This window comes from Glycine soja, chromosome 15 (genome assembly GCF_004193775.1).
Source record: "Glycine soja cultivar W05 chromosome 15, ASM419377v2, whole genome shotgun sequence".
Taxonomy (NCBI): domain Eukaryota; kingdom Viridiplantae; phylum Streptophyta; class Magnoliopsida; order Fabales; family Fabaceae; genus Glycine; species Glycine soja.
The window spans coordinates 23,051,940-23,066,693 of NC_041016.1; the positions used below are offsets into that span (position 1 = coordinate 23,051,940).

Sequence of the window (14,754 nt, forward strand, 5' to 3'; positions counted from 1 at the left end):
AATGGATTGCCCAAAACCACATGTATAGGTACCAAGCCCACTAATCTTGGAAGAAAGATAGTTAAATTAATTTTTTCCTCTAATTTATTTGTTAAATTTAATTTATTCTTTTAATTTTTTTCAAGATAACTTAATCCTCTTAATTGCTTAAATTAATTCAATTTAATTTTATTATCTAAATTAAATCATCATCATGGAGAAATCATATTTGATGAAAATTTAACATCGTCTTATTTAAACGATTATAAATATATTTTTTAATATGATTAATTTAATTTAGACAAAAAAGGATAAAATTAAATCAATTTTAAATAATTTTAAAAATCATAATTTAAAATTTTGAATAAAAAAATTAAAACATCAAGTCAAGAAAGAAAAACTAATTTAACTTAAAAATGCTAAAGGAGGAGAATTGAATAATAAGAAATAGGAGTGGCAAGGTGGCAGAGGGGGCAAATCAAATCAGGAAAACATGAGCACATATAAAGTGGAGCCAATGGATGAAATGGAGCCACCTAAGCAAATAGGAATCTCCATGATGCCTAAACTGGTAATATTCAATTCATTGATGCAAATCGGGTTGTCTGCACTTGAGAAAAGCTCAATGCATTGAGCTGAATATGTACACCGTAAATTATGTTCATTGTTAACTAAGCACTATAGCTAGTAAATAGTAATTATCACAAGCATCATACTAAAACATCAAAAGAGCATCATGAGCAAATTTGTTCTTTAAAATAAAAGATAAAATTTCCACTTACATAGAAATGGTATAGTTCCAGCAGAGTCACCCTCCACAAGCTTGAGCTGGATGGTCACTTTTCGAAGCATATATTTTCTCTTAGATCCAAATCCAGTACTTGTAGTGTTTCATAAAAAAGTCACATGTTTAGATGAAAAATAACACATTTTGAAGGGCTATTAAATGGACTAACAAGAATTAGATCTAACAAAAAAAAGTGCAAAATTAGATATAATAAGAATTAGTTCAAAAGTGATTTGTAAAAACTTCTCATCACTATGAAATAGATATGATGTAAAGGAGCTGCTCACTCCACATACCTTGCCCAAAAAGCATATTCCTTGGGAATCCTTTCTATCCTTATTTGGTAGATCAAATTTTGTGGCATTGCGGACTTCATCCTGCAGATGATGTGGCAGGAGATAAAAAATAGATTAAATATTTCTTTAAAAATAGTGTTAAAAAAAATCTTCATTAAGAAAAGTGTAACATGTTAGCATTCATAAAATTGTGATACCTGGTTACCTTAGTAAAAATACTTTTTCATTTATTTAATTTTTACGCTTCGCCTTGAACAGTCCACATTTCGTGATACAATATCCTGCATTAAGAATAATTATGAGTCATTACAATTAACAAAATTAATACACACACACACTGGAGTACACTAATTAATTGAAGATTCAAATCCAACAATTACTGACAAGATAGTAGGAAACACAACAAACCTTAAGATGACCAAGCTTCTTCATTGCACTAATGCTCTCCCTTGAAACAGCTCCTTCAGGCCATTTTAGATGTGATCCACGCTTGAAATATTTTTCTGCACCCTTGCTACATATTGAAGAGCAAATGAATAAAAAAGAAGTTACTACATTTAAAAAATATATATTAATTATAGGTTTTATACAAAAGGTATAAACACTTAGTCAAATAATTTATAATTTAATTATATTTTAAAATATTTTTAAAATTTACTAATTTATTGTAACCACTGTAATATTGGATCTTTAATGGAATCTTAAATATTCTAACCACTAATAATCAGTCTTTATTTATTGATAAGAATTAAATCCAATATCAAAGATTTACAATTTTTCCACGTACTAAGACTCATTTGATAGGCTAATAAGCAGCCTAATATCATACTTAAAAAATTATAATAAAAAAATCAAACAATATCTTAAAAAATTCCAAAAAATAATGAATGATTTATAATTTTTCTTTTAGCGTGAAATTCTACTCGTAATCACCATTTTGCAATAAGGAAATAAACAAACAAAAAATTGCTTGGAAGATTTCTCGCAGGTAAGGGTATTAAGAAATTGCCATCAACAAGACAAAATTAAGCATCAAAAAAAGTAATTGAATTCTCGAAAAGCAACGATCGAAGTCTCGATCAAGCACATACACCATAGTAATCAACATCAACTTGTTCAGAATCAGGAAATTGCAAATTTGCAATAAGAAAATTTTAATAAGGAATTAAGTATTTAAAAACAGAAATAAGAAATTGTGAGAAAGCATGGTACAAAAATTGAAACTGAGAAAATTGATGATGAAGAAGAGTAAGCTATTTCTCTGAATCTCCTGGAAAATTGAAACTGAGAAAATTCCCAAAAGTTCAAACCTTTCCCAACATGCCACAAATTAACAAGAAAACCAATAGTCTTTTGATTTCACCTGTATAATTACTTTTGATTTCCAAAAGACCTTCATGAATTCCTTAAAGTTTTAGTCTTTTAGACCAACTATAAAATTAATCATCAATTTCAGATTTAATCAAATTTAAAATTCTTTGTCAACATAGAAAAAGAAAACCAGAGGAACCCACACCTGCTTCGTGGCCTTTGGAGAAGAATCTGGCACCGATGAACTTGCGGTTGTAGTTTTTGGGAGAGAAACTGGCGTTGGTTTCGCACGTGCCTTTCCAGCGGCGGGGAATGGGGCCGAGGTTCAAATCAGAGAAGCTGCGGTGTTCCGGCCAGACGCCGGTGTCGAAGACTCCGACGATGACGTCGAAGACTCCGACGATGACGTCGGAGCCGTAGTCAGATTCGGACCAGAGGCCGCATTGGTTGCGGAGGCCGAGGAACTGCGGGGAGCGCGTGGCATGGAGCTGGCGGCGGCGGTCTTCGAAGACGGCGAGGACGAAAGGGTGTTGGCTTATGGACGCCGTAGAAAACGGTGTCGTATAAGTGGAGGATGCTGGTTTCTTCGGTGAACTCGGAGGTGTACCAATGGTAGTGAGTGGGGAACACGGTGGGCTTGGATTGGGAATCCACGCGGAAGATGAAGGTCTTGGAAACTTCATCACCGGAAACATCGGAAAACAAAATGAAGAAGAAAACAATGAGAGGAAAGGAATTCAATACTTGTTTACCCATTTCAAAGACACAGTAAAGAGTGAGTGAGTGAGTGAGTGATAAGCAATCTAGCAAGTGAGAGAGGACAGTGTTATAACCTCCACTAAGTACTCAAGATTGGGGTTTGGGTTTGGGTTTTTTTGGGGGTGGAGATTTCGTCGCGACAGGGGTTTGGGTTTTTTTGGGGGTTAGGGTTTTTTGTAGTTGTATTGGAGGAGAGGGGAATGGGGGCAGTGGTGGTACCAGGGAGAAGGTGGAGAAATGTAATGGAAAGAGGAGAAGGAGAAGACAGCTAGGGAGTGGGAAGAGGAATAGACGCCAGTTGGGAAAGAAAAGGAACGAGTGCCACATTTGCGGAAAGAAGAGGAGCAGACGCGAGGGGTGCATTAAAAATTAAAATGGCCCATATTCAAAGATGGTTTTTCGAAACCGCCTTTGAAATGTTCCCAATATTTACGAAATTGCCATCCTTATACATACTAAGACATTTTCGTATGACTGTGGTAAATATGATATCGTAAAAAGAAGCTTTTTTAGTAGTGACTTTTTGTAGAAAGTGGGATTGAGGTCTTTAGGTCTTGGTGACTTATCATTATGCATCTGAAAAATAGCCTTCTCAAACTCTTGGTGCGTGAGAGAGGCTAGCAAAGGAATGTTATCATCATCATTAAGCTTCCTATCCACAAGATGGACTGTGGCATCCACATTAGGGATTCCAGTGGAGAAAAGCTTAGAGAAATAAGCCTTGACTACGTCACACATGGATTGATGATCATGCACAATGGCTCCTAAGTCAATGTTAGTTAAGTGGGAAGTATTATTTTGTTTCCTTCTTGAGTTCGCAACATTATGGAAAAAAATTTGAGTTTGAGTCACCCTCACAGAGATAGAAGATCTTTGAATGTTGTTTCCAATATTTTTTCTCATGATCCGACAACTCATTCAAGTGTCATTCATGTTGAAGTACAAGTGTGAAATGAAATTTCACATCGAGTAGAATTGGAAAAGTTGAGTATCATATATGTGAGGAAAAAACCTATAAACCTGAGCCTTAAGGTTTTGGATTAAAGTGTGATGTCAAGTTTTCTTATCTTTCTGGTGCCTATGGAGTCCAAAGAAGAGCAAAGCCTCCACTTTGACCTATACAATACAAGAATCATAGCCCAAAAAGAATTTTATTTCATCAATACGATTATTCAGTACAGTTTCAGATAAGAAAATAATGTCTGGGTGATAAGAACGGACAAGATCTCTAAGGGAGAGAACTACATGGGGGGTGCCCAACCCTCTGCAGTTCCAGGATAAAAGACTCATGGCTCTTAGAAGGCTTAGCTAGGGCTCTGCCATTAAAAAATATCCCTTAGAAGCTTGGGTTGCGTCGTGAAACTCTGTGGATGCTTGGTTGTCAGGGTCGCTGTTTGCCATGGCCACATTAATTGTTTTCCTTTTCTTGTCTGCTAGAATTATTTTTCGTTTCCATATCGTCCCCATTATTACTGAAATCCTCAGCATTAATGGCTTTATTATTTCCTGCAGGAATATTCAAAGGAAATAATAGTTGTGGATTCTTAAAAACTAACAGCAGCAATTCATTCCACTTTGGATCCTCAGCATTAATTGTCCCATTATTTGCAGGATCATCATTGTTTTTGTTTCCTGTTGCATCAGTTTTGCCCTTGCATTGATTGCCATCATCATGTCCCTGATTTTATGAAGCACCATCACGCCACAGATACCTAAAGCTGCCAGATGAACTCTGTCATCATCACTCATGGAGAAGAGTTTGTCGCAAGAATCATCAGAGTGACCTAATAGACCACACAAATAATAGAAAACATCAAGTCTTTCGTATTTGAACTATACTACTTTAGGGTCTTCACCAGGTTTACAAATATTCTTGGTGCGCTTCGATGTTGTCTGACATCAACGAGGAGGACTTGAATTTTCATGTAAGACCTCCATGGATTAGAAGCATTCTTTTCATCATAGTCCAAATATTCCCCTAGGAAATTAGCTATGCTTTGTCCAACAACCATGGAGATAAAGCCCACTGGGAGGTTGTGGACTTTGATCCAAAAGGGGACCTTGAATAAAGGAATTTGGTTGGGGACTTCAACTTCACGAATAAGACTGAGAAGCAGTATGTGTTTACCAAAGGACCACCTTTGGTAACCTTCTAAAGGTCTAAAGGGTGGAAAAACTCGAACAGGAAAATACCCCCGCTTCCACTTTTGTAATTGAAACACCTTTTTTTGGGCACTAGACTTTAGCCATGTGTTCCTTCATGATAGGAACACGCACTGTTCTTTCAGTAAGTGGCTATTATGGTTGGGGCTATCATGGCTTTCTTGCGCAACGGGGACTAGCAGTTCTTCATCATCCTCATCAAGAGAGCCCTTCCATAGTGATAGGATCCATGTCACCAAGCACCAGAGAGTCAAGGAAAGAATGAAACAAGGCACCTCACAGACAGGAAACCCTAGCAGAGAGAGAGAGAAAAAATCTCAATAGAGAGAAAAATATAATTAAAAGTCTTTAAATTCATAAATTCTTTTATTATATTTATGAATTTCATATTTTTAAAATAAAATGTTGATTATAAAAAATAAATAATTTTTTTACTATTTTTTCATTTTTAAAATAATTAAAGTCAAAATAAGATAATTATTCATATAATTAAATGTGTTTATTATATGGGAAACTTTTTCAAAATCTAGATATTATTAATTAATAAATCATTTAAAAGTCTTCGTTATTATAATTAATGCATTCTATTTTTTTTAGAGACCACGAGACAAGAATATTCTCCTATATGAGAATATTAATTAATTACAAAAAAGAAATAGGAGAATGTTAATTAAGTTACTTGATTTACAATTGACTTAATTGGTACTTTTGTTTAGGTTGACTTGATTTGTACTTGAAACCATGTGACAATAAATTCCTTCTTTCGTCCCCAAACCTCTTGATAGTGTATAAATAGGGTGCTTCATTGCACAAATCATTTTATCCTACTGTTGTTTGTTGATAGTGTATAAATTCCTCCTTTTGTCCCCAAAATTAAACCTCTTGATTTATACTCCTTTTGTGCAAAATCTTTGCATCATCATCATTGCCATGGCTCATTACACAAATCATTTAATGCTACTGTTTCTAGCCACCATCAGCTTTTTTTCATCTACTTTTTCTAAAGATGCTTCCTCTATCAATGTGCTTAGCTTTGGGGCTAAACCCAACGGCAAGTTCGACTCTACCACGTCCTTTCTTAAGGCATGGTCTAATGCATGCAAATCAAAAGAATCAGCCACATTTTACGTACCCAAAGGAAATTTCTTGATAAAACAAGTGACATTTGAGGGTCCTTGCTCGAACAATATCAAATTTCGAATTGATGGCACTATTGTTGCTCCTTCAGATTATAGGTCCCTTGGTAATTCCGGAATGTGGATCATGTTCAGGAATCTTAATGGGTTTTCAGTACAAGGTGGGACTTTTGATGGAAAGGGTGATAGCTATTGGCGTTGTAGAAAATCTGGATCGAGTTGTCCTGCTGGAGCAAGGGTATGTGCTTTCATGTTTAATAACTCTTTACTTTTTATTCTTTTTTTTTTTATGAACCTTTTTTTCTTTTTGTTTTTTTACAACAATAAAATGAAATTTAAATCTAAAACTTGATTCAAACAATCTGAAATCATTTCACTAGGCACACCCTAATATTTCTTTCTGTTTGTAGTAATTAACCGTGTATTATGCGCTTCTCACTGCATGTCTTGGAATGTACGGAAAATGATAGAAGAAATATTCTAAATTGTACACCAATTAAGATATGAATTTTTCTTATCATTGAATAAGTTAAGGAAAAATAAAAAGGAAACACTTATTATATCGAACATAAAAAAAATGATATTTATTTTTTGAGTAACTGAAAACATTTAAAATGATATATTTAATGTCTCTTATATGCAGTAAATATTTCATGGATTACAAATTAAAACTCTAAAATATATTTTAGTATTTCATTAAAAATGCATTCCCTTTCCATTTTAAAATTTAATTTCTCATATTATTTTTGTTTTATAATTTAAATTTGAAAATTAATCACTCTTTATTTTTTAAATATAACATTATTTTTTAAAATAAAAGACTTAGTTATATTATTTCTGGTCCTTTTAATGTGGTTAATGTATAACTTTTCGCCCTTAATATTTTTATACTTAAATTTAATATACTTACATTTGTATTATTACAACAGTCATTCAATTTTTAGTTTTTAAATTAAGCTTTTCATTAGTTTTTATTCTACTAAAAATCTTATTTTCTCATTTTTGGTCTCAAATATATATTTTTTCAATTAAATTCATTAAATCATCTTAAGTGGTAATTACATGCTGTTTGCGGATGAGATCGGCACCTGCTTCCCTCGTGGAGGCTAGGTGTTGTTTTATTTTTCTGCTTTTTGGTTTACTTTTTCTCTTATGTAACCAAAAAAAAATAAATCTTAAGTGCTAATATTATATATCTTATTTTTTGTACAAAATCGTAATATTTATGTTAGCAGTTAAGTTTCTGACTTGTTGTGAGATAAATCCAACGTTATATGACATGTTTTAGACTGACCTTCCATTCATTAAAGACTAAATCAATACTATCATTTAAAAAAAAGATTGATGTCTTTTAATAATAAAAAAACAAATTAATTAATGTATAACAATATTACTTTGAATCTCGTGTATATTTGGCGAATTTGCATTTATTTAACATGATGGATATGGTGTTCATAAAAGATTCATTTTTTTTTTTTGCACTCAATTGATTATGAATACATTATATTGGTATAACTAACAATTGATCTTCTGATCAAGTGCAGTCCATAACTTTCAGTTCGTGCAACGACTTGAAGGTTAGCGGATTGACATCATTAAATAGCCAGGCAATGCACATTGCGGTGGACCATTGCAAGAACATTTTGTTTAAAAATGTGAAAATCGATGCTCCTAGTACGAGCCCTAATACAGATGGATTCAATGTGATACTTTCAACGGGGGTTACTGTAAGCCAAGCCATCATAAGCACCGGTGATGATTGCATAGCCTTAAGCCAAGGTAATACCAATGTCTGGATTGAGCACATCACTTGTGGCCCCGGACATGGCATTAGGTAAATTAACTTTCACCTTTACTTTTCTAATGGGTGAAAATGAGTTAAAGGCGACTAAGTTTTGTTAGGCATAAGTCTAACATTAGTTAAAAGCATATGATCGGAATTTAACTTATGAAATGTTTTTTTTAAATATCTGACTTGAATTATATGAAAGTTTATTTTGGACATGATGTGTGTCAGACCGTTAGTTCATGCCATGCATCATGCTTTTATGAGTTTCTTGTTTCTTCTTTATTTTTCTTACATTTTCATATTATTTGATTGATTCTCGAATATAACAAATATTTTTTAATATATTTTATCTTAATTAGTTAAATTTATTAAATTATAAAATTATGATTAAAATTTATTAAATGAGGAAGAAGATTCACAATTTTGTGATTTTTAACAAATTTTTATTATTAATTGATAGTGTATTAGAGAATACATTATAGATTTTTTTATCAATAAAAGAATTTAAGCAAAATAAAATTTTTACTACTATGGATTAAAATTTATAAAAAATTCCAAAGTCATGAAAAAGTTTATAATTTTATAAGATGTCAATCTCTCAAAATTTTATAATTTCTAATAAATATCATTAGAAACAAATACAGTATATTAAAAAAAGTGTTAAAAAATACTAGTATATTACTAGCATTTCCCGAATTCCTAAATATATATAAAAGCCCACACACACATGTGAAGTCCTTTCTTATGTATGCTAATTTTATTTGGCCTTTGCAGCATTGGGAGTTTGGGCGCCTATAAGAATGAGGCTGGAGTTCATAACGTGACTGTGACTGATTCAATTTTTGAAGGAACACAAAATGGGGTTAGGATAAAATCATGGGCACAACCAAGCAATGGATACGCAAGTAACATTGTGTTCAGGAACCTCACCATGAAAAATGCCAACAACCCTATCATTATTGATCAAAATTATTGCCCCGGTGACAAGAGTTGTCCTCATCAGGTGAGCTGTTATAAAAAAAATATTTTCATTTATACTGTTTTTTTTTTAAAAAAAGAAAGTTAAAACAAAATGATATATTTTATAAAAAAAATGAAAAAAAATAAGAGACTAAATGACTGTTAGCTTTTTATTGAATTAGAAGAAGCAAATTTTGCATCAGAGAAAAAGCAGTGTAGTTTTTCACATAAGTTATTATTCTGGGAATGGGGATGTTTCTGTTCTAAAACTCTAAAACAGCTAGCTTCTTAAATCTTAAATCAGAGTGCATTTAGTTTTATTTTTTTTAAGAAAAGTATGCATTTAGATTTAAGTTATTTTGAATAAATAATTATATTAAATGAGTTTAATTTTTTTTATGTATTGTCACTATACTTTTTATATATTATATATCAATCAATAAAAAATTATGATATATATGACTTTTAAAGTAACTAGTTATTACAAATATCAATAATCTTACCTTAAATGTCTATTTGTGATTGACTAAATAAAATTCATTTACATTATATTACTCATTTGCTATTATTATTATTTTTTTTTAAAAAAAAAAACAGAATTCTGGGGTGAAGATAAGCAAAGTATCATATGAACATATAAGAGGAACTTCAGCCTGCCCACATGCAATAAATTTAGATTGCAGCAAAAGCAACCCATGTGAGGGTATCAAACTCCAAGACATAGACCTTGTTTATGGTGAGGGATCAACAACTTCAACCTGTAATAATGTTGGTGGGATTAACAGCGGAGTAGTCATACCAAAGAGTTGTCTTTGATTACACTATTAGAAAATATACTTTCAACATCGGTTATTTAGAACATTCAACATCGGTTCTAAAACCGATGTTGAAAGTGCCGATGTTGAATGTATCAATGTTAACATCGGTTTTGTAAAACCGATGTTAACATATATATGACAACATCGGTTCTCTGAATACCCGATGTTAAACACAATGAATAACAGCAAAAAAAGTGTACGCATGATGAACGTTGACATCAATTTTGCAGTAAAACCGATGTTAATATGTTATATTAACATCGGTTTTCTAGAAAAACCGATGTCAACGTTGATGATGCGTACACTTATTTGGTGTATTGTGTATAACATCGGTTATGTGTAGATAACCGATGTTAATATTCAAATGTTCACATTGGTTATTTATAAATAACCGATGTTAATATACAAGAGTTGACATCGGTTATCTACATATGACCGATGTTAAAATACAAACGTTGACATCGGTTATACACAAATAACCGATGTTAATATACAAACGTTAACATCGGTTTTCTATTACAACCGATGTTAAGGTTCATGTCGACATCAGTTTTTGTAAATAACCGATGTTGCTTATCATATTAACATCGGTTTTTGTTAATAATCGATGTTGTTTTCATGTATTTTTTTTTATATATACTTTCTGTTTTACAGTAAACCCAAAATTGTACCTGTCAAATGCAATTTCAAGCCCAATTCACAGCAAATAAACATTTTATTCTGCTTTCAAGCAGTTTTAATGATAATAAACATCAAATAATTGATTTATCATAAAGAACAATCATTAAATGAATTCAATGTTCATATTACATAGAAAATGTCAAAAATGTTAAACCAAAGGAAACTAAAGCTAAAGATAATGTCCCTAAATCCTAGGCCTGATCTCTAACTCGGAGATAAAACTGTGCCCACTGGATCTGCAATGTCTTTAATCTCTCTGGCTCCAATGGTCTAGGATCGTTAAAATACTGCATGATGAAGTAAATCATAATAAGTTAATAATGTAATACAAATTATAAATAAATCGATTTTGTTTGAAATAAACTTACCGCTTCTCAATTATTCCTAAAAGTTCCTAAAATGATGGTGGACATCCAGTGCATCACATAGTAGCCGCACTCAGTACTTCCTTTTTGTCTATTACACTAAATACATAATGAAATTTGGATATTAATTAAACAACTAGTGTACAGACACATAAAGAAATATATATAAGTGGAAGTTTTATGTAAATGACGTACCTTGATGACAATCCACCTAGCAGAAGCCTTTGATTTAGGCTGTGGAGCATCATCAAGACCTTTTAAAGCACTATTTCAGATGAGTAACAATTAAAAATTGGTGGTGTACGCTGAGGTATTACAATAGTGCAAGTGTATTGAAAAGAACACTAACCTATTAATAATCCCTTTAAGGTAGTTGTCTGGCCTATTATGCAATGAACAAAACCAGACAACTAGGTGTTCCTTGGGCAGGATGACCACCATCTGCCAGTGTCCGCTGCAGTGGAACCTAAAATGGGTTAGTACATTAGTAAACATTAATTAAATTTAGTTATTTTGTGACTTACCCATTTAGGTAGGCTCCAAGATAGACACCGCGTTGTGAACTCTGCATCCAACTCTTTATGTAACTTTCAGACTCAAACTGCGATTGCCCAGACCTCTGAATGGACTGTGGCTCGAGGAATCATAGATATCAGAATTCCCCACTCGCATACATGTTTCAGTGAGATGTCTGTTTATGTTAAGTCAAAGTTAAATATTTATGAATTGAAAGCAATAACTTAGGTAATTAAAAGTAATATAAAATGACTTACAAAATCCACAACCGTAACACTGATATGCTGAGACACTGACCACCGTGTGCGATTTCAGAGAGGCCTTCGTGCTTTATGTAGAGGGGGAAATCTGGATTAAAGACCCCGAACACGGTGGCATCCCATCTAACCTGATAAGGCCTCAAGAAAAGCTCTGGGATGATCAATGTCATCAGATAAAGCGGATCATCGACCTCCGGATCGAGCTTTGGAGGTGGTTTTGCCGGAGACATAGCTACCTGTTCATGAAACAAAGTTAAATAGCCTAATTTGAGGCACGCTTAATGAATTAATTTAAAAAGAAGAAACATAGTAAGGACAATAAGTACCTGCTGTGATAAAGACTTGACCAGATGTGTCGGCCAAGCAAGGAAGGTGTGAAGTGCCTACCCCACTAAGGAAACCTCATCAGTGGGTACAGGAACTGGAGCATCTGCATCTGTAACCTCCTCCACACTCACCTTTACTTGGCCAGGCAACAAAGGAGTGTTATGAACAATAGTGGATCCCTCATAAACTCTCCCCATGGCAACCAGGCGGGCAGGATCTGCTTCTATGTACATGCCGCACTTGTCAGAGTCACCCGTCTCAGGATCGTTTCCTGAGGGATCAACACAACTCCCTTTTGTGCTCACTCGAGGACCGGAGGGACCAACCAGAGGGTCAAGAGGCACTGTAAGTCCCTGAGATTGCATCTGCGACTAAAGCTGGGACTGCATGTGGTTGAAGGATACCATGACCTACCGCGTCACTTTCTCTGTGATGGACTCCTCTAGTTGGTCCCTGATTTGCTGGGTCAGCTGCTGCAATTCATCAGGAGGCAGGGAGGAAGAGCTGCAGGACGTCCGTGGAGCCGATCCAAAGTATTGCTTGATGGTGACACCGACTCCAGCAGCACGGACACGTTCAGGGTGCTCTGGACGTCCAATAGCAGCGGCAAGAACATCCTGACGTCCATGGGGGATGAAGGATCCCTGTGTGGCCTGCTCCTCAAAGGAATCCTGCACAGAAATCACACAGTGGTACATGGCACTCACAAAATATTGAAATATAATTGTAATGGTTAGTTAAAAATGACTTACAATCTTCTCAGCGATTTCCTTTGCGGCCTCAGTCGTCATCTCCCCTGTTTTCTTCGTGCGGACCATCTTCCACTTCACGTGGCGTCTGACCGGGGATGGAAGGTCGATGACGCCATCAACGCTTCCTGACTGTGTAGCTTCCTCCAACTTCTTCTTCGTCTTCTCAGCCAGGAGCTTGCGCTTCAAATAATCATAAACCCCACGAGACAAAACGTGGGGGGCAGTATTCTGCTTCTGGATGGCCTGTGCCTTCTTGCGCACATCCTGAAAAAAATTAAACAATAATGTTTGAAATTGGTAGAATGAAGTATAACAACATCATGTTTTTTGAAAAACAACTTAAATGGCTAGGAACATACCTCCCAAGAAGGGTCTCTGCGAGTCTGGCAAAACTGGGCTCACTTTTCCTTGTTGATGTCGTATTTCTCACAGACAATGTCCTCAACACCGTCCTGATCGGCTGCAAGGGCCCATTTCCTTGTGAGATCTGACTTAAACTGCCTCCATCTCTCCCCCATGGTCTGCAATAACTTCCTTTTCGTCCTACTGTCAGAAGCCTCTGGGATATCAAATTCTGCCAAACAACAAGAAATAAAGTTTATTTGTTACAATAATGTATTTTTTGGCTATTAATTAAACAAAATCAAATAAGAAAAGAAAAATACCTAAATATCCTCCCAAATCAGGTCCTTCTGAGCAGTAGGGACCTCCTTCCAATTCTCGTAGGTGACGTCCACCTTATCACACGCCACAATCCCCAAATATGTTCTTAATTTCTTCTTGTGGGGACCGTCGGCCTTCCCGGTAGCAGGATCAACATGCACCACTGGTCTCTCAGCACCAGGTGGTCTAGTGGACAACGATCGTAGACGTGAGGCTTTGCGTGTCCGCTTCACGGAAGACGGCGAAGCCGATGCGTCCAAAGGAGGAGGAGGAGGAGAAGAAGGAAGAGGAGGAGGAGAAGAAGGAGAAGGAGGAGGAGGAGGAGGGGAGACAGGTGGAGAATCCATGATCTTTTATACAATAACATACAACAACATACAAAATAGGATTAATCAAAAGAGGATCAGTCATAAGTTTTTTTTTGGAAGGAAAAAGTATAATATTATTAATAAAGCATAACAATACCAGAGGTACAGAGGAGATCAGATACAAGACACCCAAGGTGCCACCTTCCAAAAACAAAAACCCAACAAAACCCCACCACAGAAGGAGACAAGACAAATTAACCAAAGGACTCCGAAAGATTGGTAGACCAATGGTTAAATAAAGTATTGAAACCTTTCTCACTAGCTTTTAACCAAGACCAAGCAAGAAATAAAGCATCATCCATGACTTTGGGAGGGTCAAAAGGGGTGCCCTGAAAGTGATTTAGCTGTGCTTTTTAATTGTGATTTGGGGCAACCATGTTATAAAAAGTCTATTACATGTAATCAACAGTTAATGTATGCTTGATGGAATATAAATACTATATCTTCAGAAATACACATGTACATGGCATCCTTAGGACTTCATTCAGCTGATGTTTGTTGCCAATTTCATCATCCACCACCCTTACCTTCTCTGCCTTCTCACGTTTATTGTTGTTAAACCCATATTTATGCCTTCTTCCCTTCATGTCTTGTTTTATCACAACTTTAGCCGAATTTCCTATCTTCAGCACAGTTGAATCTCATGTCTTATTCTCCAATGACACACTTTGATGGCCTGCATCTTTTTTCTTCATATGTTCTAGTGCTTCAGCTTCAGAATGCATAAAGCAATCTGAACTTTCCAGTCATCACCAAAGGCTTCTGCATCAGCATTGACACTCTCTACCCTCTTTGGTTTATGCTTCTGTGTTGCATTCCGTGCT

At 34.9% G+C, this 14,754-nt stretch overlaps 1 protein-coding gene across 1 annotated transcript; it reads left to right on the top strand.

Annotated features, from left to right (window-relative positions):
• The first annotated feature begins 6,159 nt into the window (after positions 1-6,159).
• LOC114387249 (polygalacturonase-like) lies at positions 6,160-9,996 on the top strand. The gene is made up of 4 exons (XM_028347400.1): positions 6,160-6,669; positions 7,976-8,265; positions 8,995-9,223; positions 9,778-9,996. Exons 1-4 carry the CDS (start codon positions 6,226-6,228, stop codon positions 9,994-9,996), a joined length of 1,182 nt encoding a protein of 393 aa, XP_028203201.1. The 5' UTR covers positions 6,160-6,225.
• Positions 9,997-14,754: the final 4,758 nt, after the last annotated feature.